At 38.0% G+C, this 20,765-nt stretch overlaps 1 protein-coding gene across 1 annotated transcript in view; it reads left to right on the top strand.

Moving 5' to 3' along the window:
• rabgap1l (RAB GTPase activating protein 1-like) overlaps positions 1-20,765 on the top strand; it is a 146,473-nt gene that overhangs the window by 13,315 nt on the left and 112,393 nt on the right. Inside the window, exons 4-10 of the mRNA XM_015387869.1 lie at positions 2,756-2,960; positions 4,375-4,549; positions 5,580-5,737; positions 6,603-6,713; positions 10,694-10,760; positions 11,195-11,297; positions 12,857-13,023. Of these exons, the coding sequence (XP_015243355.1) occupies positions 2,756-2,960; positions 4,375-4,549; positions 5,580-5,737; positions 6,603-6,713; positions 10,694-10,760; positions 11,195-11,297; positions 12,857-13,023 (986 nt within the window). The remainder of the gene's footprint in view (positions 1-2,755; positions 2,961-4,374; positions 4,550-5,579; positions 5,738-6,602; positions 6,714-10,693; positions 10,761-11,194; positions 11,298-12,856; positions 13,024-20,765) is intronic.

Genomic DNA, 20,765 nt, shown 5'->3' with positions numbered 1-20,765 from the left:
AGCAGTACAGTTCTTTAGATATCACATTGTATATCTTCTTCTAACATAGATAGAAAAAAAAAAAACAGGTGTCTGTCCAAGTACTGTGAATTCACACAAGTTAACTGTTACACACCTTTGGCAATAAAATAATCCCATCTTTCCCAAAGTCTCTCTCCTTTCTCCTTCTTGAGTCGTATTGTAAAAGTCAATATTTCCATATCATGGATCATTTGTATAATATTTATTAGAAGCTTCAGGTTAGGGGGTCTGGGCTGGAGCCAACATTTAGTAATCGCTTTCTTGCTTGCAACCATAAATATCTTCAACAAGTATATATCCTCATTATTAAGTCCCCCAGGAAGTATTCCGAGGTACATAGCAGGAAATGACAAAACCAAGGAAATACCCACAATTTCACAGATTAGTCGGTTAACGTCCTCCCAGAAGGTCCTCAACTCCGAACAATCCCAAAATACATGGAAGTAACCTGCTGAGACCACACCGCACCCCCTCCAGCAAGCGGACTGTAAACCACCCAGCCTCGATCTCTGCTTTGGTGTAATTTTTCCCATCGTTGTCTGATATAATCAGTTAAGTTCCTGTTCATACAGGTTCGATTTCTGTAACATTTGCCGATGATGCCTTTTGTATTTTTGCCGGCATATGAATCCAACTGATGCACTTTCTAATACCCTGTTCAATAACCTGTTTTTTATATTTAATACCCAGTGCATATATAAATACCTTTTCATGTAAATACCCATTTAATACCTTGTGTAATAATCCTGTTAAGTAAGGCTCCTATTTGAGTGATTTCTTAAATGAGAACAGGCATGGTAGAGATAAGGTCTCGGTGTGACCAAGAAAGTAAACTAAGGTGTGATAAACCACATCTTAGAAATGTTTTAACAAGAGGGGGAGGTCTTTTTTTTTTCCACACAGGGCCATGTTTCAATTTTCTTTCTCCCTTAATGACAAAAACCTTCATTTAAAAACTGCATTTTCTGGTTACCTGCGTTTTCTTTGACTAATATCTACATTTCTTTGATATCCTAAGACACTTAAGTGTTATAAACATGCAAATAAACACTTTTAGTGTTTGTTTGTCCCAATGGGAGGAGACCCCAGGGTTTAAACTTTTAGCTATGAATTTTAAATTGTTAAAATGAAACATGTACTTTTATTCAGTGTTATCACGCTCAGAGAATCTCAGGCCGACCCTCGAACAATTTAATTCCTTTTTAAACCTTATAAAAAAAAAAAGACAAAAAAAGGGCTTCATAAAGTTTACCACAACAAAAAGCAGATGTGATACATGACTTCAGATAAGAGGAAGTCCTGCATCAAGACTATATTTTTGGATGATTTCAGGTGAAATGAAAAGGCTTGTGGTGCAATGTGTCACACTGGGGGACAGATGCACATACTATCATTCAGCAAATGGTTAGCAATGTTCCTGAGAAGGAAAGGTTTAGCTCTAAAAAAGGCCAGAATACGAGGTATGTTGAGACATTTGTACTTACTAGTGCAAATATTTAACTTTTTGTTTCAATTTAAGTTGCTTTTACTGACTGTTTTCTAACTTGTATGAACATTTTAACATGCAAAAGAATTCACAGTTTAAAATCTTAAAGGTTATCAACTCAGACAACGGGGTGATAAATAAAACTTGTCAGTGAGTTTCCCGTGAAAACAAGCGTTCTTTCCCCTTAATGCAGGTGTTTAATGTGAAATGTTTGTTTATATCCTCAGGGCGTTGTTTTCCCTTTTCTTTTTGTTACACATAGGGTCATTGTCAGGAATACATTATTTCTTTACTACCCATTTTCATTGGGTTGGGGTGTGTTTAGCCGTTGAGAGGCTTGTTGAAGTTGCTATCTGATTAGCATCAGTAAACATCTATTTCCTTTTTTCTACAGAATGGAGACGATATTTACACCTCTTGCCTCAGATAACACCTGGTCAAACCCGAAATAGATAATTGTGCACTGCAAAGACATTCTAAAAGCAGTTTTATGAGTTATTAAACTGTTTTTGGTTTTCTGAAACACCAAAACACGTTAGTGTATATGAGGACATGAGGGGTCATTGCACTTCAAAATCTGATCTATAGATAAGTTAACCTTTCTTTAAATGCATTTGCCTTTCATTTAAGCAGGTAATTAAAACAATAAATGAACATTCTGACCACTAAAATAAAACAATTTAATATACTGTACTTAGAATAAATAAATACATTTTTCATATTTTTATGTGCAACATTCTTATTCCATTGGCAGGGCGGATGACTTTATCGATTTAAATCAAATGCAAAGATCTTTTCAAGAAGTTTACTTATTTTAAGTTGCAGTGTGGCTATTCTGGCACCATTCAAACAAGAACTGACAGTGCTGTCACTATAATTTTGCGCCGGTTCTGTACAGCTGCAGACTGAATGAGAAGGAAACTGCGACCATGACCACAGTCTAAAAGCGAGCTATGAGTGGAAGCTGAGCTGCTGTGCTCATTGTTCTGCTTCCTGTTTGTATGTTTGAAAGTTCCACATCGCTGGTAATTTCAGAGAGGACCCTCTGAACTTCCTTTATCACTCGAGCACACCTTCCCTCCATCCTCCTCTTTATGCTGCGTTTGCAGCTTTGCTCTGTTTCTCCCGCTCTTTGGGTGCAGTGGTATTTCCTGTTTAGATGACATTGTTCCTTTCTTTTCAGCTCGAGGAAAAGTTGACCTCGGTTAACAAACGTATGACTAAACATTTTGTTTTGTCTGTACACAGAAGCATGTCCAGCACCATCCAGTCCCAGTGTCATAGAAGAGGACAGCGTCCAATTCAACAAGCTATCATACCTGGGTTGCACGTGGGTCAAAGCCCCTCGCAACGAAGCAGAGGCTCAGAAAGCTATGGCGACCCTGCGAGCGGAGAGTGCCATCCCGATTCCCATCACCCTGCATGTTCCCTGTGGCCCAGATGGTTCTGTCAGGTCAGATAAAGGAGACTGATTGTGTGAAAACAGGGAAGCACTAAAAGATAATGTGGGCAATAGATTAGGAAACAGTGCTTTACAATCGCATGCACACAGCTGGAACACTGTTGCATATTCTAACCCAATTTTCTGTCACAAACAGACCTTAGTGTGGCTCACTGGGATTTTTAGTGATGGACTATCATAGTGTAAGGGGATTCATACCTGTTAAATGAAAGGACATTTTTTTTCAACATACCTTTTAAAGGTGTGTTAGAGAACAAAGAATCTTAAACACCATAAACATGACTTACAAGACAGAAAAGCAATGAGAGAAATAGGTTATCAATGTGAACTCTGAAGGACATGATGATTTTTCACTTAGATGCAACTGTTAGTTCTGCATATCTAATTTTTTCTTCAGGTAAAAACCTCCAAGAGTTTAAATTGTTAAAAGAAGCCAAAAGAACTCCCCTCTGCAGTTGGCCATAAATCAGCGAGACAAAAAAAACAACCTGAAATTTTACATTTTTGCAAACAAACGAGTGCTATGTGTCTGTTGGAAAATAACACTGAATAGACAATAGCTAACAGTATCATTTCATAGCCTGGACAGGCAGCCAGAGCTGCAGTGCTGTGGTTTAGATTCATGTGAATCTGAATGGCACAGGTAAACTTTAAACATTACAATGATGAGTTTTGACAAAACATAAGGTCATGTTCACTTAGGTTCCAGCCTGATAGAGTTGGAGCTATGTGAAAATAATTTGCAAAAAATCTCAATTAAATAATAGAAAGTTGTTGTAATGTAAAGAAAAAAAGTTTAGAAAGTTCAAAGGATTATTAATAATTAATGCACTTCGCACTATCTATGCAGCCCTGCTTATATTTCAGTGAGAGTCTTCTGGAAAACAATCCGTTTGCTTCATGCAACAAGCTTTAGTTAGACTTCAAGGTTCAAGTACAAAATATTTTATCTGGAAAATTCTCTTTGTCAGCAGTGTGTGACTGAATGCATAATGTTTAACCACCCTACAAACTGATGTATGCTCTTTTGAAAAGTCAAATCCTAGAATGATGAAAAGGCTTCTGAGCCTAACAGTTACTAAACAATTTGTCCTGTTTTAACCAAATTGGTTTTCACAAGTAATTTAACCCTTTCAGACTTTGGTGGCCTTTTCAAACTGCAAATACGGGGATCATGAAATGGGATGATTGGGGCTCTTCAGCTTAGATCAATGTTTTAGTGAAAACACTGAATTTAGATGGTTGACCACATAACAAGCAAGCAGTTCAGCAGTGATTGTTTTAGTGTATGACTCAATTCCATTTAGTCTGAAAACCACTACCATCAAAGTTAATGCCATGCATTAAAAGGAAACTATCTGCTTCACAGACAGTAAACCAGCCTTTCTGCTTCCCCTCCTCTCAGAATCGTCGACCAGGCCTCAGGGACAGAGATCGCCTCCTTCCCCATCTACAAGGTGTTGTTCTGCGCCCGAGGGCGGGAGGGCTCTGTGGAAAGTGACTGTTTCTCCTTTACTGAGAGTTACCGAAGTTCAGAGGACTTCCAGATTCACGTTTTCTCCTGTCAAATCAAAGAGGCTGTGAGTAGAATTACACAATCAGCACAATTTAAGCATCCTCCCCAGGCTCCTTAACTTAATTTCAGCGTTAGGATGTGGCTGGCTTAAAGTGCTTCTTTACAGAAAGAGATTTTCTTTCTCTCTGGTTTCAGACGCCGTTTATCCTGTAACCTCCTCTTTCATTGTTACAACAGAAGACAGAATGCATTAGAATCAGGAATAGATATATTTATAAAGTGCTTGGTTCTCAAGGTTTTAGCTTTTAAAAAAATTAAGTGAGGAGTCCTTATGTTCTCAGCTTCTGTCACTGCTTTATAAAATCCTGTTTTACTACAGTTACAGCAGCAGACATTACCAAGTTTACACATGGTACTTTAAGCCATTCTAAAACCTTAGTGTGCTAAAATGTAAAGCATTACTTACTGGCTTTGGCTGAGTATTTGAGTGCTGTGTTATCCCACAAACAAAACAAAAAAAAATGTAATAATTTCCACCTCTAACTTCTAAAGTGTGTTGCAGCCTCTAGCCTGTAGTTTTACCCACATGTTTCACCATTGTCCCCATCAATTATGAACCATATTTTCAATATAAATGGGAATCTTCTGACTCATATGCAGGAAAGAAAGACTGACTGACAGCAAGTTGCTCTACAATATTTTTTCTGAACTTTATTTGAATAACAAATAAATGTACAAACATGCTGTCCTGCAGCTCAAAGTCCTGCAGAGACCCGCGGTCACCTGACACAGAGAGGACTATTCAAATATATTTAAAGTTAGTGTATTTTCACAAACTGAAAAGTAGAGTTTGACCTTATAACTTCAACATATAACCACACTGTTTCAGAGGTCCAGTTGCACTACCTATAGTTGACCAGTTGGGGGAACCATTGTACTCTGATGTTTTTCATTTGAATTTGTTCGCATTATTTTTTTTGCTCTTTTTTTTTTTAGCTGTAATTGTTGCTTCAATTTGCTTTTAAGGGAGGTTGTTTGTAACATGTAGTTCAATTTTTCTTTTTTGTGACTTTTTTTCCCCCTCCCTTGTTCAGGTCAGCCGCATCCTTTACAGTTTCTCCACCGCCTTCCGGCGCTCCTCGCAGCGAGCCGACATCCGGGACCAAACGCTCTCTGGTCCCCCTGACGGTGATCTCTACACCTTCATGGTCTCACTGGAGATCAAGGAAGATGATGGCAAAGGCAACTACAAGTACTTGGTCCACACATGGCGACACACATTGATTCAAAACACACACCCACATCCTGTTTAGTGTGATGATTCAACACATGGTTGCTCACTTTGCTCTTCTGTGTTTTAATGAAACATATTATGATAATATTTAGAAAAATTTAAATACAAAAAAATAAAGACAGAATTGTAAACTGTTGGGGGGAAAAAAAAGGCTTCAGATAATTGACTGAAAGTGAAAATAAAAAAAGAAGCCACACGGTAATGTAGTACCATAGGCAATGCTACATGATAAAACATTTTTACCCAAAAAAAAAAAACAAAAAAAGGTCTCAGCAGATGAAAACCTGAAATTAAGCCAAATGTCTGGTCTATTTTTTTTCATGTAGCTTTTGGAGACATGGCCTCTTCCTCTCTGAGTGACAAATATATTTACAGAACTCTGTTCACTCTTAATGATGATCGGCTTCAGTCAACATCTTTATAAGATCCTTTAGGTCTGTTGTGGAATTTCTACACGTATATCAGGAAAAAGGAGGACCCATTTCCTTCCTGAATGGTATCTGTTCGGGACGTTTCCATGCCGTTAATCCTTGCCTATACATTTCTGAACAAATAAAGTACTTGCCTTCAGGGACCTGGAACTTTTCACTAAGCATACAGACCTCTGGAAATCAACATTTGTCTTTATAAAGCCCTGCTTGATTTCTATAGACGCCCCCTCCCTGGGGTTATATACATATTTAGTGGAAACTTTTTATTTATTATTTTTGCTTGAAGCAGGTAGAAATAATCCTCACTAAATCTGAGTAGATTTTGTTTTATACAGTGTGTGTGTAAAGATCTGGTTATGACTGCATTTTGTTACACTTCTTGTTGCCCCCAGCCCCGTGCCAAAAGACCGGGATAAGTTTTACTTCAAGCTGCGGCAGGGGGTCCAGAAGAAGGTGCTGGTTTCTGTTCAACAATTGTGCAACAAGGAACTGGGCATCGAAAGGTGAGAGTGAAATCTGATTAAATAAAACTTAGAACTGACTCCAAATTCAGGTTGTGTCAAATTAGTCTGTTTTAGTACAGTCATTATTTAAATTGTCCTTTAATGATTGAATTCTCTGAACCATTGAGCTAGCCAATAAAGTTGTTTGGGTTATTTATTGAAATAATGCGGCATTAAACCTTTACATCACAGAATTCCCTCCACTCATCCATCCATTTTCTCTAGCTCATCTAATAGACTTTCTGTGGCTTATTCTGAAGTATCCCAAGGTGGATATATGTCAAATAGGATATATATTCTCTCCATTAAATTCTGGCTTTTCCCTGGGGTCTCCTTCCATTGGGACTTACCTGGAGGACCTTTTGTGGAGGGGAGTCATCATATGCCTCAACTCCCCCCTTTGGATCAAAAGCTAATTCTGACTCCTTAGTCCACTTCTGGTCCACTGTTCCACATCCATGGAGCGATCCATCTGTTCCTCATAAGTCTGAGGTCTAAAGTCAGTCATAGCTTTGCTTTGCAGCATTAACATCAGCCTTTCTAGACTGTCCTCCTCTTATTTAGTCCTTCCTAAACAGTTGGAGCATTCTTTCCTGCCCCCTTGCTTAAAAGGTAAGACCACCACTGCTACTTTGCAGGTGTGTCTCAGTCCCCTTTGTGACATTAAAGAGGTGCATGTACAGTACTGCCAAACAATACTCCGAGCTTTCAACAGCAGGGGAAATATTTCTCCACCCCTGGCTCCCTGCAGCTAGAAACTATTTTGAACTAGCCTGGCTAACGCTGACATGGTGATGGGTTTGCCTTAAAGACTTCAGTGTCTTAATCTGGCTTCTGGGGTAAACAGTTCGGATCAATTTTCCCATTTTCATAAACAGGATAAAAATATCTTCAGGCTAGCATTCCCCTTGTCTGACTACAACTCTGCACCTTTAAACTCTTCATCTGCTTTACAGCCTGGTCTTTTGTTTTGCATTAAAAGCTTGGAATAATGCTGCTTGGTGCAACTCATTAAAGTACCTTTACTGTGTTATACTTCACTCCATTTACTCTTTGAGCACAAGCAGCATTAACCCAGGCAATGGCGCACAAAAAGTTTATGGTCCTATCTTTTCATCATTGGTAGTTTTGGGATGATTGGTTTAATGTCACTGATATAAAGGTTAGAAGTGTCTTCTCTCCCTGTGGGACATAAAATAAACAAGGAAGGTAGAATATTCAGGATTAAAAGCTGAGAAAAACCTGCTTTCTATGAACAGTGATCACTAGTGCAGACCTCTTTTTATGAGTCTCATCCAAATGTCTGCAGCCCACTGTTTAAATGTTTATATGCTTGAGTACCACTGGAAAAACTAGGTCATTTCCCCTTCTCATTTTCACACCTCTGTAGCTACCAGACTGAGACAAAAAGCTACACTCTCCTTTTAGTTTGCATTTGCGTTTTTTTTCAGACTTTGAAAACTTTTATTTCATTTCGAAAACATTATTTTATGATCAGTTGTCCAGGACTTTTCCACTTAAGAGACGATTATATATCTATATATATATTTTGTTTTTTAATCAGTTGGTGAGACTTAGACGGTGGCGTTTCACGGTGGTGCCACTTTAACCACCTTGGCGGTGGTTTTACAGGCTGGATTCGAAACAACAGGCAGACCACAGAGTAAACCTCAGAGAAGAAATTGTTGTTTCCCACAGGTAGAACAGCACAGACACCCTGGCAAATTCACCCCAAGATCAGAGCAAGTAAAAGATCTCTACAAGCCTATTAGAAATGATCAATGCAGCATATTCTCAGAAATAGGTTGCACCAACTGTAAAGTATGGCTGCCGTGAGTTTGGCTTGTTTTGCTGCCACAGTCTGTGAGAGGTTATGATTGTACAGTCGACCACATCATCACCAAAATATTCCACAACCAGACATGAAGCCATCTCTTTTTGAAACTGGGTCATGTGAACAGGACCCGCATTCAAATGGAAAACATCATCAGTTTTTTTTGTAACATGTTTTTTTCATTTTGGCCTTTATTTCCTTGATTTGGTGTGTCGTCTTTTTTAATTAGAACATGTTAGACCTTGCTAAAGAGCAGATTTTTCATGCATCTTATATCCTGATACATGAAATCTTGGAGTTTAATTGTATTTGGGTATATGTTTACTTCCAAAGGACCTTTTCTGTGTGTAGTTGGTTATTTATCTCAGGTGAATCTAATGTATGTTTTTAGTTAATCCACTATGTTGCACACGTAATTTAAACAGAGTAACCACGCTGTGTTTCCGTTGTTACAACTTTATTTAAACTTTGTCATATAGTCTATTCTAAAGTCATTCTAATTTTAATATTTTTTTTTGGTAAAGTTGACATTGTATGCTTTTTGCTGATAATGCACCTTAATTTCCCAATTCTTAGGAAATGCAAACAGTAGTGGGAGCTTGATTTGCATCCTGCTGGTTGTAGTCAGATCTTCTAGGACTTTTAAACAGAACTGCAGATGAAAGTTTTGCATCAATATAATGCTAGGGGAGAAACTGTATTTATTCAATATTGTGCCTCCATTAAAAATTAAATTTTTTATGAGTAATTTTCCAACTATATCTAATTTGTTATTAATTTTCCTAAATTAGTTCTTGAAGTTTTGAATGAATACGTTTTTTTATTGTAGAGAGTAGTCTTTTAGTTTAAAACCATTGTGGTAATTATCAGAAGAGTTTAACGCGCTGACCTACCATATTTTCCTGAGTATAGCGCACACCTTATAAGCTGCACCCACAAAGTATTTTGAAAAACCTGGAAACTTGCATATATAAGCCGCACCAGGTTGGAAGCCGCTGATATCGACTGAAGTGTCTACTGCAGAGGTCTTCAACAGGGGGTCCGTGACCCCTAGGGGGTCCACGGAGTTACTGCATGGGGGTCGTGAAACTTTTGGTTGATTAGTCTTTTTTTTATATTCCCCCCTGCAATTTTTTCCACTAATTGAAATTTCTTTAAATCCACATTGACATGAATTCGACACACTGTAGTAAACAGATAAATGGAGGCAGAAGATGTCTTTCAGTCATCAATGCACACATTAGCGACACACAGGAGCTCTCTCAAGCTGGGCACCATTTCATTCACACCACCTGTCCCATCAACCAGGAATCAGAAATACTTTAATAATCCCAGGCTGAAATTACTCCATCTTTAAAAGAGTGACTATAGGACCAGTTTGATTTAACACAATTTCAAACAATATATGTAATTAGGGGGTCCCTGCTCCATCTCGCCATCAGTTTGGGGGTCCTTGGCCTGGAAAACGTTGAAGACCCCTGCTCTACTGAAAGACGGGGCTTCATCAGCTCTTTATTTCAGCGCTGGAGTTGAACCCAGTCTCTTCATTGGTTTAGCCTCTTTAATGCAGTAAATAAATGTCAAAATGTGTGATTTCAGGTAATTTCTTCTCCATCTTGCTTGCTGCTAGAATGTTCTTGTGCTAAATGAAAATTAGCCCCTTATTTTTTCCTTTCTAACTTTGACTTCCCCTTCTGGGAGTTAGGAAAATTCCACAGAAAAGCCGCACCTTCTTATAAGCCGCGTAGTTCAAAGTTTGGGGACAGTGTAGCGGCATATAGTCCAGAAAATACGGTATTTTTTTATTAGTGTCATGAAGCTCCAAATCCTGCTAAGCTTAGTTTAAAGGCTATAGCTATAGAGCCCTCCAGGCCTGTTTTTATTGGCTCTGATGATGACGAGATATTTAAAGTTTGTAAAAAACCTGATTCAAAATAACTAATTGTATTTTGGCATAGATACAGTCAGACAGTAAAGTAGGAGCTAAAACTGGAGCTAAGTGTCGTAGAGTGGATCCACATCTTGAGGGAATTTTCTACCTTCTTTTCTCTCTCAGCTAACTTGACTGATGAAGGCAGGCTGTGGCTCTGTCCTGGAATTAGTGGGTATTGATTTGTGGGTGGCGTCTCCTCTGTCTTCTTTTCAGGTGTTTTGGGATGCTGCTAAGTCCTGGACAGAAAGTCTGCAACAGTGACATGCATCTTCTTGACATGGTGAGTTGGATTTAATTTGACTCATTTTATTAGTAGCCTTAAGGTACTTAATTATAACAAACGTCAATGTAGGTGGCTGCTTTTGTAAATTGCCTTTAGAAAATGTATTGATTTATTAACCAGAGGATCCTTTATGTGGATGAAATAGTGAGTTCAAATGGACACATTTAAACGTATCAGCCATCCAACCTGACAGTTTTTGTGTTATTGTATTATTACAAATTCACCTAGATTGTTAAAAGTAAGCAACTTTTTAACAGAGCATTCACGAGGAGAAATGGGCTTGTGCATGCTCTGACACACGTTTATTAGTCGTTCACTATCACATGTGCATTTTTTTTTTTATCACGAAAATCCTCCACTATACCTTTTTAAGATGAAATATTCATTATTGTTTAGTGCAAAAATTATGTATCAAATGACTCCTCTTATAGGAATCGATGGGAAAGAGCTCGGATGGAAAGGCCTACATCATCACAGGAACGTGGAATCCCAACATGGCAGCTTTCCAGCCACTTAATGAAGACACACCTAAAGGTTTGTGTCCAAATGGTCATATACTATTTAATCTAAAGGGGTCTTCTAAGAAACCGAGAGGTTTTGATCGCTGAGAAATGTTCTCCAATCAGTAGAAACATTATGAATTAAGTATAGAGTTGATTGAAAGAGTAATTAGCAGTGTCAGCGCAACTCACTTTGATTGTTTTGCAGGAGAACTACTCATGCTGCGGCCATAGTGTAACTTGCTCTATTAACTAATCTGTTTTACTAACACCATCAGTCACAAATCTACACTGTTTGATGCTAGGGGGGGAAACTTTTTGTTGGCTGCATAATTAAAATTATTATGTGCTAAACTTTGAATGTTCTTCCTTTGGCCCAAAAATTACTACTTCAATTTCGTTTTGACATTGTTGTTTAGCTCTTTATCAACCCAAGGACCCCACTGGACTCTCTGATCCCCATCAGTAGGTAAAGGTTTGGTGGATGGGCAGAGCTGGGGTTCATCCGGTGACCCTTACGGTTCCAGAACAAAGTTCTGCTTTCTAGTCGACATTCATGAGCATGTAGATATTGAATAGGAGGGGCCCTTAGATGGAGCCTTGGTGAACGCCACATGTTATTGAATATTTTTTTCTGTTGATCCTATTGTAGATTGGTGAACTACACTTTGTTTAGAGATGGCAGTATATGCATTTTCAGATTTATGGGATGCAACAACTGCTTATCACCTTGTCTTTGCTGATGACTTTCCTTTTCAGTGTTTTATTAACACTTACACAGATGCTCCACACAAGCAAATAACTTAAAATCTGCTTTTGCCGACACAGATGAGGATCAGTTATTGATCAGATTACCATGGCCTGGCAGCAGCCTTCCTTTTTCCACTATTTTTCCATGATTATGTACAGTGATGTTTTCTTGTTCCTTAGTCTCAACGGATTGGTCCGTCAGGAACATTCATTTTGCGCCGTTTTTATAATTTCTTTATGTGATTTTGTTCCCTAAACAGAAATGCATTCATTAAACTTCATCAAAGATTTAAATCTTTTCTTATAATACAGCTGTTAATTTGATTTAAAAAGACATTTTGAAGGGAATATTAGTGGTCATTTTTGCTGATGAGATTCTTGTTCGGTAAACTAAATTATCTGAAAACTGGTTAACAGCTCATTTTGACCAGCAGGTAAATAGGGTGATCTTCTTATTCAGTTGTGGGGCGACATCTCCGCTGGATACAGTTACTTAATTCATTATTTGCTATTTATCTGAAGCCATTGAGATTGTTGCAATCTAACAAGTTTTTGCTCAGATTATTAACAAGCTATGTTTATTTGTTAATTATTAGTTTTCTAACAAATTTATTTTAGTTAATGTAACATTTTCTTTCTAAGAGGTGCAGATGGTTTAACATGTATATATTGTTCTATTATAATATATATCTTAAAAGAATAATGTCTGATTTTCTAACAAATCAACAGGTAAGCTGTTAAAAAAATTGTATTTACAAATATTACACAGACCAAACGTACGTGTGACCAAACATGTCACTGTACAAAAAAAGACTGAATCTGTATATTTATTCCTGTCTAAAGATAAGCAAATCTACATGACCGTGGCGGTGGACCTGGTGGTGACAGAAGTGGTGGAACCTGTTCGCTTCCTGTTGGAGACCCTCGTCAGGGTTTATCCATCAAACGAGCGCTTCTGGTACTTCAGCCGAAAGACCTTCAGCGAAACCTTTTACCTCAAACTGCGACAGGTTGGTTTGCTTAAGCTATTCAGATCTACAGAGCATTACAAGTTTTATCTATATGCTTGTGTTCTAATGTTTGCTGATATACCTACTTTAAATTTGGGTTTGCATAATTTGTTTGGTTTGTATATTATTTGCCTGGTAAAAAAAGAGAAATCAGTCATCTGGGTCATGGTAACCAGAAAACGGGCTTAGATAAGAGGCAACCTGACTTTCACTCAGTTTTTCTGAAGACCTTTTCAAATCTGGATTGGTGTCTTTGCTTGCATCAGAGCAATCTGTAATGGGATTGTTGTTAATTTAAGCAACATAGAGATGCCCTGTCAAATGTCCGACCATAGCCGCGGCCATTTTGAATACCTAATCTGGTCCCCTGTGTAAAAGATTCCATCCATATGCTTGGCCTTCGGGTGAGTAGCCGTCTGTACATTTCATATCAGTTGAGCTTCAGAAGGTGTACGCTGTTGCCAACTGGATTTAATGTCTTTCTCAGGACAATGAAATGATTAGATAACACTGATTAGTCAACTTGTGAAAGAGCTACTCTTAATATTAAGATCTGAAAACATTATGCTTGTGTTAAGCTGTATACATAGAGTAAGCATAAAGAACCTTGCTTTATTTTAACCTTCGCTTTTAATACTTCTCATGTTTTTTGATGTCGCATTTTGGGTCAATATCCCAGCCTGCTGTGAAATAAGCATCTGTGGTTTTAAAAGCTCTCAGGCTTTCTCCATTAAATTAGGATGTGTTGTGTACTAGATATATGTATCAAAAATAGATAAAACAAGATATATGCATCAGTCTTGAAAGGAAAAACCTGGAAGCCTGTCAGTTTAAGAAAGGTGTTGACAAAAAGCCTGTGGGGACTTTGTATGGATTGTTTCCAATAACAACGATTTTCTTTGTGTGCTATTTAAGCTCACAGGGATTTAACTGAGAATAATCCATTCTGGTCAGAATGGAGGTGCTACAGAGTTAAGCGTACGGTACTCAATATGGCAGGGGTAAGGTAGAATGCTTAATCTCATTACTCTTCTGAAACGTATCTATGGAACCATCCTCCTTAACACTTGTCAGATGTGATTGACAAGTGATTTTTTTTTTTCCATGTTTATGAAGCGCAACACATGAAACTAGGCTTTGGGTTTGAAGCCACAGATCCAGCAGTCTGTGAAGGTTTAGGTTCAGGGTGAATAAAGTACCCATTTTCAGGCACTCTTATCCCAAGCGAGGTCGTGAGGGGTGCTATCTCCAGCTGTCAATGGGCGAGAGGTGGGGTACACCCTGGACCGGTTGCCAGTCTGTTGCAAGGCAACACAGAGACAAACAGGACAAAAAACCATTCACACACACACTCGCCTACAGAGAATTTAGAGAAGCAAATTAACCTAACAGTCATGTTTTTAGATTGTGGGAGGAAGCCGGAGTACCTGGAGAGAACCCACACATGTTCAGGGAGAACATGTCAACTCCATGCAGAAAGACCCCGGGCCGGGATCGAACCCAGAACCTTCTTGTTGCAAGTCAGCCATACTACTCACTGCTCCACTGAGCAGCCCGTGAAGTAATTTTAGATAAATAAGTTGATAAAACATAAATATTAAGGTTTGTCCCATGAAAACATAAATAAGTAATTGTGTTGATGTAAAACACAAACAGCAAGAGAAACAAAGCTGTTCCTGTAGCCAGCGGTCTAAAGCATCAGAATCACAACAATAGAGGGAGGTCAAGCAGAGTGGAGCTGTGTGGTGTTGCAACTGGGGTCGGAAAAAAACAAAACAAGATTAAAAAAACATTTATCCTTAACTTCGTTCCCTTTTTGCATCCTGATTATTTCATACAGTTTGAGCAAAACTGTAAAATACTGTCAAACTTGCTTTTTATCAATTTCATTTATTTTAATTTGCTTTGTGAGAGCTCTATGTTACTTATAAGAGAGTAAATCACAACATAAGTCAGATTAGCTCTTTATTTTAAGATATTAAAAAGTTCCTAGTTTTCCAAATACTAGTTTTTCCTCATGGTATTTTAGTGGTTAGTTTCGTTGTCAATGATTCTTTAATCTAAATCTCCTGCACACATGTTTTGTTTCATGTAGCAGTGCCAATGCATTTAGCCACTGTTAAATATTTAAAGCGCTAACCTGGGCAGATCAGCTCATCTTATGGAGTCTCAGTGGAGGCCTCTGGCTATGAAGCTGTCAGCCATTTTTCTACCAGATATTTTTTTGCCGTTATTAAGGTCAAGTGAGGTTTATTGACTTATTTTAGAATTGGTGTCAGGGGGCTGAAACGGTCCAGGTGGTGTTAATTCTAAACTTGACCAGTGTTCCCTGGGCAAGCTACATTGGTATGAATTTCAGCTTGTAGTGGAAGTAATGTGATGAAGGGGTTCACAGAGCGGATTGGAAATGTGTGTAAAGCATCCCTTGTTTCTTTAACAGTATGAAAACAGATTAAAAAAAAACATCTATGAAATGGCATTTAAATTGGCCTCTTGCCTGAAAATTAATCAGTTATTAACATTTCTTTATGTTGAGCAGACTTAGATGATTCATAGTGTTTTAAAGTGAAAAACTGGAACACAAAACAATAAAAAAGTATACATGAGAGAAATTCACTAATCAGATTTTTATTGATGATATCTTACCTACTTTGTTAACTTTTGCCACTTCGGTTTCTAGTGATTTCAGCTGGGTTGTTTTTTTTCCATTTTAACAACTGGTAGGTGACCTTAATTTGAAGGTCAAGAAAATTAAAACTGTAATAATGCTGTAAAGCAATCATGCTTTGCGACAATGAAAACATTATACGCTAAATGTTTGCAGCTTGTGGTGTTACATGGTGGCTTGTTGATCAGTTATAAAATGCACGTCCAAGAATAAAAATTGAATCCCAAAAATTCAGCCTTATAAATAAAACTTCGATTAATCAATTTTATCAATTGTTTGCCCATCCCTACTACATGGGCCTCTTTTCCCCTCAGTAATGGCATCTACACTTGTTGTCAGAAGCACAACATGGAAGCACATGCATAGCTGTGTCTAATGCTCAGGGCCAAGCATGCTGAAAGTCCTATTCATTTTACTCAGCAGCTGGCTTCTGTGTAGATAGCTGGCATGAAATATTGTAAGATTTAAACCCATCTAATAAAACAGTAAAGCCTTAAAAAATCCAAATGTTTATTCATTATTGTTTATTTTACCAGAAACACAGCAGATGCCATGCTTGCCCTTTTGATTTACCTCCCAACTTGTTTGGCTAGCAAGTCCTCAGACAAGGACATGATTACTTTCGTCCCCACCAACACGAGCACATGCAGCCTGAGTAGTTTACTGCAGGTGCTTAAACATACTGTTAAGCCATAAGCTTCCTCTTCTCTGTTTAAAAAGCAAATCTTTTAGTTGGCCACTGGGACCTGGCGAATCAGTGAAGTGTGGGGAAGCTTTGGATTGTGAAAGCTAATAAGAGGCTCTGTCTCATTATTTGCTTTTGGGTAATTAACAGCAGCGCTTTGACTCGTTCGCCTGATTGCTTCTCTTGTTATCTCCTTGGTAAATGGAAGGGTACTGGGCCGGTTCTGTGGTTCCAAGCTAATTAAAAGATAATATTGTGTAGACGATTTTGCTGGAGATGACAATCAGAGATGATGCAAACACAATAAATGTGCATTTTCATACCCTATTTTGGGAAGGAAACCTAATACGAAGTACCATTGATCTGTCTGTTAAACCCTGAGGAGTTCTTTTCTTAACTACTGGCTCTGCTCTTTATCCAGCCTACCAGCAATCTAATTCTGTTAAATGAAATTTGAGTGAATGAATTTCAAAAATAAAATTTGGTAAATGCTTTTTGTAGGTTGTTTTGTATTCTTCCAAAGTCATAATAAAATCTCTCAAATATCTGATGGTAAATGGTAAATGGCATGTACTTATATAGGGCCTTTATTCAAGTCAGGAGACTTGACCAATGCGCTTTACACTACATTCATTCACGCACACACTCACACACTGATAGTGGTGAGCTACATTGTAGCCACAGCTGCCCTGGGGCTCACTGACAGAAGCGGGGCTGTCGTACACTGGCGCCACCGGGCCCTCTGACCATCATCAGTAGACAATGCAGGTGAAGTGTCTTGCCCAAGGACACAACAAAACTGAAAGTCGGAGTCGGGGCTTGAACCGTCAAGCCTTCGATTTCAGGGCAAACTCCTACATCCAACGCCACCGTCGCCCTATTAAATGGTTGTTTAGTCTGTAATTTGGGCTGATGGGAGAAAGAGTCTTTTGAGGCGTGTTTGTACACTTGCAGAGAAGAGATAATATCTGATGCCCAGAAAAGCAGAAAAGTATTGACTTTATTTAAAGGTATATTAGTTTAGTGATTTAATAAACATAAGAAAAACCCAAAAAATTAATGATGTTCTAGGAATCTTTGTGATCCTTAAAACTCAAACTGGTTAATATGGTTTATCCTCTCATCCAGGGAGATTGAGTCCAGGTACTATTTCTGGCTAAGATTTTTTGATATTCTTTTCTGCTTAACTTATTGCACATTTAAGGAGCAATAAGTACGCTTAAAAAAAAAAAAAAAAATCTTCTCTTTTTCACCCTTTATAAAGGTAACATTCTATAAACAATTTTTCCTCTATGTCAGCAATGTCTCGGTCAAGTTCATTTCCTTCAAACATAGAAGTGCAGTTTAGGAACTACTTCTGTGCAGCATGTAGGCCATGTTTTCTTCCCAGTTCCAGAGCATATCATGTTACAGGGTTTCCAAAAACAGATATTAATATCTAAGAAGCCTCAGCATCCTTCTTTTGATTAGTTACTTCAGTCCTAAACACACTGGACGGGATTTAGCGTCCGATCTGACAGGCAATGGAATCTTATGAGATCATTGCACTTAAATCCCATTGAGAATAATCAGACCACTGATCATCACCATCATCATCTCTGCAGCTGTTATTACATTGGTCTGTCACAAGTAGACCTCTTGTCTGGTTTGACCAGACCTACGCAGCAATGTGACGAGTCTGACAAGAAGGGTTAATCAGTGGCAGAGAAAAACATATCCGCTTGGGGGGGAAAATGCAAACTAAAATCCCTGAATTGCAAAGTAATCCTGCCAGGTTCACCCTGTTTGGAAACATACAGTGAATAGGTAGAAGGTGGGGTGACATGGACATAAACAATGAATAAAACCTTTTAAATAAACAGTAGTGATTCCTTATACACGGCTTTTTTTCCGATACGATATTAATATTGCGATTTTGAATATTGACTGTAATATTGGCATGAACTCAAACAGAGAACAAGAAGAAGCTGAGTGTTCCAGTCAGTATGCTTATATTGGAGAGTTTAGATGCAGGCCGATACATTCCAATATTCACTTTTTGGTTGACATCGGACCAATTGCGGGTATAAGTACCGAAAGGGGAAATCTCTGATAAACAGTGTAGTTTACCCATGAACTCAGGAGACAGATAAAGTAAAATAGTTCTCCTCTTTGAGATGAAAAAACAAATGTTGAACAATATGGAGGCTGCTGAGGGACAATTTAGGATTCATGTGGATTTTTGAACTCCCCTTTGTATAAAATTGGAAAAATAATGAAAAAGCTTTCTTGAGAATCATCATTTCCTGCTTTACCCAATTAAAAATAATTTTACTGTCTTTGTTGTGACTCCATTGTTTTTCTTTAAACTTTGCTTCAATTGTATTTTATTTGTCAGTATTTACTAATATCCTGTACCCGTTAAGTTTTACTTTCAAGTCCATCATGTGCAGGTTGGTCATGGCGTGGGGTGTTGCTTTGTAATTTGACAGCTTTTGTGTATATGTGTATGTATATGTATGCCTTTTTTTTTTTTTTTTTAAATACATTTTCATAGTTTGATTTTAGTCTAATGCGGGCATTATTTCAACATGTGGGACACTAGAACAGAACTGAAAAGTGCAATGCAGTCTCACATAAATTGGAAATAAATGGTTCATAGGCTGCACAGTGGGTAGCACTGCTGCCTTGCAGCTAGAAGGTTCTGAGTTTGATTCCCAGCCTGCGGTCTTTCAGCATGGAGTTCGCATGTTCTCCCTGTGCATGCATGGATTCTCTCTGGGTACTCAGGCTTCCTCCCGCAGTCCAAAACATGACTGTTAGGTAAATTGGCTTCTCTAAATTCTCCTTAGGTGTGAGTGTGTGTATGAGTTTTTCCTGTTTGTCTTGGTGTCACCCTGCGATAGACTGGCGACCTGTCCAGTATGTACCCGCCTCTCACCCACTAACAGCTGGAGATATGCAGTCTTTTTCACCGTTTTTCACACTCACTTGCCTTGGTGGTCCTATTAGTTCATGTTTTGCAGAGAGAAGATGTAAGCCAAGTCTCCACCAATCGCCTTCACCTGCTGTCTGCACCTGATGCTACAGTATGTCAGTTAGCATTCAACTGGACCTGTGCTGCAATGACAGTGATACATTTTTTTTAGCTGCATTGTAGCCAGGAATTATATTTTTTATTCGTAATGTTGCAACCCTTTGCTTTATAAGTGTGATGATCCCTTTTATGCTGTTGCTACAAACAGCACTGCAGGTATAATACAACACAATGCAGATTTTTGCTGTTGATCTAATAAATAAATTTATTATATTGTGTAAATTCACAGCCACAAAACAGGCTTAAATTGGAAGGGAAAATGTTTACAAAGAAACTGAGCAAAAGTCCAATTGCCTTCCAATGTGAGCTGTTTTGTAATCAATAATTTAATGCGACAAAAAGCACTTATCTTAATATATGTAATGTAGAGCACCTGACTTGGTGCTGATGTCACCTTGTAAATATGTGGTTTTATTATATTTTTTAATTTTTAAATTAAACGAATTACTATATATTTTAGAAGCCTTTTTTGATTGTAAAACGGATATCATGCAAACGTTTTGGGAAATTAGGTTAAAAAAAAAGCAAAATAAATTACTGAAATTACTCATCACTTTAACTTTAAAAATATTTTATTTTCAGTCCAATTGTCATCAATAATTGTCATACAATTTTCATTTGTTTGACTAAAAAAGCCACCAACATGTCTTCTAAAGCTATAATATTGTGTTGAGAAAGAGTGTGGAGCTCTTTTAGTCCATGTGAATGATGAAGCTTTGCACCAATTTAACTTGAGCAATAATGTTTATCAGGAATCCTGTATTGACCATCTTTATGCTGTCAATTTGGGTGCAGGTTTGACAGGACCCAAATGCAGACACTGAAGCTGAAGGTGGTTACTTGCAGATTTAACAACAAAAAGGGTAACAGAAGCAAAAATCAAAAACAGAAATCCACAAAATCCACTAAAACTGAGAACCAGGAATATTTTTACAACAAGTGGGCAAAGAAACAACACCAAACTAGCAACAGCGACTGAGCAGGAGGTCCATAAATGGGAGAGAGAAACAAAGACCAGGCTAATCAGGAGATTGGTAGCAGGTGTGAACAGAGGATTCTGGAAAAGAGGAAGGGAAAGGAGACTGGGGCAACAGAGGGCAAACAAGAAATAACTAAGAACTCAAATACAATCAAAAATAACTAGAAAAACACAAAATGGAAATGAAACCAATGAAACCTTAAAGATAAAACTTAAACTGACCTAAAACCATGATAGATACATTGATCATTTTGCACAAGTCTGCTTCAAAATCTGTCATATAGGCTATGTCTATATGACAAATTGATTTTTAAAAACGCGGTATCGATCTATT

Source organism: Cyprinodon variegatus, unplaced genomic scaffold, assembly GCF_000732505.1.
Source record: "Cyprinodon variegatus isolate N-32 unplaced genomic scaffold, C_variegatus-1.0 Scaffold405, whole genome shotgun sequence".
Classification (NCBI taxonomy): Eukaryota; Metazoa; Chordata; class Actinopteri; order Cyprinodontiformes; family Cyprinodontidae; genus Cyprinodon; species Cyprinodon variegatus.
The sequence above is the reverse complement of the archived record's forward strand: the minus strand, read 5'-3'. Positions and strand labels throughout refer to the sequence as shown.